This window comes from Ceratina calcarata, unplaced genomic scaffold (genome assembly GCF_001652005.2).
Source record: "Ceratina calcarata isolate Rehan_Ccalc_2016 unplaced genomic scaffold, ASM165200v1 scaffold127.2, whole genome shotgun sequence".
Classification (NCBI taxonomy): Eukaryota; Metazoa; Arthropoda; class Insecta; order Hymenoptera; family Apidae; genus Ceratina; species Ceratina calcarata.
In genome coordinates, this window is record NW_017133727.1 from 1,192,480 (window position 1) to 1,196,803 (window position 4,324).

Sequence of the window (4,324 nt, forward strand, 5' to 3'; positions counted from 1 at the left end):
TTACCGAATAAAATCTTTTTTAAATTAATATATCAATTCTTCATTTCTGTCTACAATCTATATGTATGGTAATTCTCTTACTGTCAATGTACTTGCGATCTATGCATAAAACATTACGATTTCGTTGTGTGTAAAACATTCTGCACTAAAAAGCTGACTCAACAGGATACAGAGATCTCACGATTACGATTCTTAAATAATTTACTACGAACTTACAATTTAAGCAGGTAACACACCTGATAAAAGAGCATAAAAGGCAGAGGTTTCAGTTGTCTATACATATGAGTCAAACCTGTTGCCAGGCAACAGAAGAATCGATAAACAATGCGTTCAGACGCGATTGTCGCCGGTTCTTTTTAGTTCAACCAGTTCAACCGGAATCCCGAACAGGTCACATCTAATTTCAAACCAGTTCTTTAATAAGGCAATCGACAATATTCGATAGTAAAAAAAACATGTCGATTAAAGTGAGGAAGAAAAAAATAGCCGGCAATTATAAAGTTAAGGAACCTATAAATAATTTTAAAATAAGGTAACATGAATAATAAACATTTCATATAAGTTCATAGTAATGATTAAACTATAGTTTTTTATGTAAAATAAATCACTTGTAAATTCCTTCATCGTCATTTTCAATTATCTCAATTTTGAAAAAATATGACTCATACCGTTTGCTTCCTCTCGCAAACATTTGTTAAGAAAGTTATGGTTCTCGCGTTCGTCCGAAGTAGATATTAAGAGATGAAGTTCGATCGGCGAAACAACGGCACTGTTTGCAGGCGGCGAAAATCCGCGTCGATAGAATTAGATCTCGGGCATCTGGCAGAGATTATTTCCACCTTCTAAATTGTGTTTACCCGCCACGTGTTTATTGTTACAGAGTCCGAATCGTACAGCAAAGGCCTTTGCTTGCGGAGCTGCTCGAGAACGAAGGGGATAACGCCAGGGACACGAATTTCCTGGAGGAAGAAGACCGGATTTTCGGTTGGCAGCAAAAAGTATTTAGTCCGTTCGAGGTGAACTTTTACAGCGAGGAGGCCAATTGTTTGACTGAATCCCAGAAGCTGTATCACCGCCAGATCAAGGAGACCGATATCACCGGTTCTCTACTGTACACGTTCACACAGAATGATCCCTACTATTCGAAGAACGAATTGTTGACAAGGCCATACAGAACGAGATTGGGGAACAGGAACCAAACTGCGTTACCGGTTTTACAAAATCGCAAGCCCTTCTCCGAAAGGTACAAACAGGAATCTAACTGCGGGAATTTATGTGAGAAGGACTGAGAAAATAATTCTACTGAAAAGAGCAAGACTCGAGAAAATAATCCTATTGAAATATCAATATATGAAATTTTTAGTAGAGTAGAATCAAATAGAATGTTTCTTATCCTAAACGAAATTCAACTACTTTTGTTAATTACTGAAACTTGCTGCATAAAGTATTATTGATGAAACTTGTAACTCAAAGATTATACTAGTGGCTTCTACTAATACCTTATAGGAACTGCTTATCCAACCAAGTTTGGAATGTCGTTTTAATTTATCGTGCAGGTATAATAAAACTTAGATCCGATACTACTACAGCTTTACGTGGTTTTCGTGAAATGTCGGTTGTTTATATTTGATAAATTCTTTACTCAGACATGTTACATAAATTATTAATGATAAAAAATTATTATACAGCAGTTCCCTTTAATAGTAACTATATACCATATAGAAACTGCTTGCCCCAAGTTTGGAAAGTAGTTTTGATGTATCCGGCAGGTATAATAAAATGGTGGTTGACGATGCACCTGACGAGACGCGGATCCGTACAAACCATTACCTTTACGCGGATCATTCCACGATGTATGTCATGGTTGATTTATTACAACGAGATAAAATCTTGACGGGCTCCGACGGTGATAATGAAACGATGCTGTGTGTCATCACTTACGACGGGTTGCACAAAATTTTGTCGGTAAATCCAGACTTCACCGATGATCGTTGTTACGTTATCACAAATTCCAGCGGCGTTCAATTTAATTACTGGATTGAACATGCTTCCCAGAAGCCGTCGTCATTGGAATTGCAACAACAACAAAACGAATCGCGGCGTGTAAGTATGTTCGTTTAAATATACCTTCAATTATTCGAATATATAAAAAAACGTGACGACAGTATGTTCACTTGCGCGTTGTTAATAATTGTTATCTTACTTACTCTTGCTATGAAACATAAATAATTGTATTCAGACTTTTAACTTAACTCTTAACTAACTAGTAACCGAGTATGCAATACATGGAACATGTATTTAAATGCCACGTTTATCATACAGTATAATGAGCCTGTTTGCACATTTGGAATTGATTTTTCATTAGATTTTAATACCTATTAGGAATGAGAATTTTTGTTGCATTTCGTATTTGAATTCGCGAATGCTTTTATCAAGTTAATCCAAATGATTAGCCTGTGGATTTTATACACTTACACAGAAATTAGAATTGCAAAAAATAAATAAAATGCAATGTACAAAAACAACATACGTAGATCAACATTTGTTAAATAACAAAAGAAATCTGAATCTAAACTACATTTTTTAAAGTTGTGTATCAGCCATCAGATCTCTGGCAAAAGTTTAAGAAATGTGATAAAAATATATCCAAATATTGAAGCGATAAATTTGTAGGAAAAATGATATTCGTAGGGAAGCAAGGTTTATTAAACGTGCTTTTTAAGTCACAGGAAACTTTTAATACATAATTTCTAATATTTTAAAATATGCCTTTGACACTTTTTGGTAGGATTGTACCTGACTTGCAACTCTCTAAAAGTCTTATCATTTTTGCGTCCTTCTTATTGTCCATTTTAATTACTATCCTCGAAATTAATGTTATTTAAACTTTAAAGTATTTTTAAAACATGTATTAATAATTATACAAAATTACAAGATTCTCTCATTATTGCATCTATATTTCTTTATAAATGAAATTTTTATAAAATCAATATTTTCTCAATTCAAGATAATATTTTTTAATGGTCTCGCAGAATTTCTAAAATATTCCAGTCTTTTATTAATTAACGTAATACGTAATAACTGTTAAAATTTGAATGCTCTGTCATTGTTTTTATTTACGGGCTCATAAAACCTTAAATTGACACTACGAATATTTTATTTCACGTAGAAGTCCGCAGCCTGTTGATTGTATTAATTATGTGAGAATACGTACCCTACGTAGGAGATTTCCGAAATTTGTCTCATCATCCTTTGCGGATAGAACATAGTCCTCGATTTAACGGAAGTTCGTCACCAACACCGACAATGTTTCATTATAATTAAACATATACTGCACTAAACCAGTTTTATTTTACACTTGGTCGAATCGCGTATAGAAACTGAGAATATTTCCTCCGTGTTTAATCGTACACTTGTGATCATTTTATTATGCGTGAAATATCTGATAAAAAATGTATTCGAGGCGAAAGAGCGATGATAGACGTTAGTCGGTGTCTGAAACCCAACTGAATTCTGTGAAAGAGTGAATGGTTGACTGCTTGAATACTCCCACACATATATGTGCTAGATACGAGAATACGGATATGAGTGACATGACACGGGCATCTATTTACACGCACACGACGAACCGATATTGCCATGACCATGACTATCATCTAATGTAAAAGTCTTCCATAAATTTCTCCAAAAATTCTTCCATAAATTTTAACGAACATTACGATTTGAAATGACAAAACTATTTTATCATTATCTCGTTAAGAATAAATGTATTCGAGAATAAAACAATGTCCACGAACAACGCTGGAATTCTTACAGGAAATTAAAGAGCGACTGATGTATAAGGAAGCGGAAATATCTCACGGCTTGCAGCCAATACCGCCGAATGTCTACAAATTTTTTATAAAGCTCGACATTCTATCGGTTCACGAGTTCTTCTTTAACGGGCTTTGCGTCTCTTATTACGTCGACTTGCCAAAGCATTGGAGCACGAGTCAACAAGATAGATTATTTGGCAGAACTCAAAGATCCAATTTGAAGAATAATACCGCGTATTTTAGTTATGCGACCGAAATTGCGTTAGATTTTCAGTCGGTGTGTCCGCTCGATGGAAATAATGTTTTGCCGTCCTGGCCACGGTTGTTGTTGTCCGTCACATCGTTGGATACCTGGTTCAGGTGGATAGATAAAATGTATTATAATGTAATATAAATGTTGGGTCGATCAGTAAGTTCTGCGGTATAAAAAGCAACAACGGTTTAGAATTTTTAATTGTGCGAGAAGGTCATCAGATCAGAAAAAAATATTAAATAGAATATAGTTATTT

The 4,324-nt window shown here is 34.6% G+C and overlaps 2 protein-coding genes across 2 annotated transcripts in view; one reads left to right on the forward strand and one right to left on the reverse strand.

Annotated features, from left to right (window-relative positions):
- rho-4 (rhomboid-4) overlaps positions 1-3,866 on the reverse strand; it is an 8,174-nt gene extending 4,308 nt beyond the window's left edge. The window contains exon 1 of the mRNA XM_018029708.2: positions 3,215-3,866. Within this exon, the coding sequence (XP_017885197.1) occupies positions 3,215-3,267 (53 nt within the window). The 5' untranslated portion in view covers positions 3,268-3,866. The remainder of the gene's footprint in view (positions 1-3,214) is intronic.
- Mks1 (Meckel syndrome, type 1) lies at positions 51-4,230 on the forward strand. The gene is made up of 4 exons (XM_026816324.1): positions 51-532; positions 881-1,243; positions 1,770-2,103; positions 3,817-4,230. Exons 1-4 carry the CDS (start codon positions 456-458, stop codon positions 4,207-4,209), a joined length of 1,167 nt encoding a protein of 388 aa, XP_026672125.1. The 5' UTR covers positions 51-455; the 3' UTR covers positions 4,210-4,230.
- Positions 4,231-4,324: the final 94 nt, after the last annotated feature.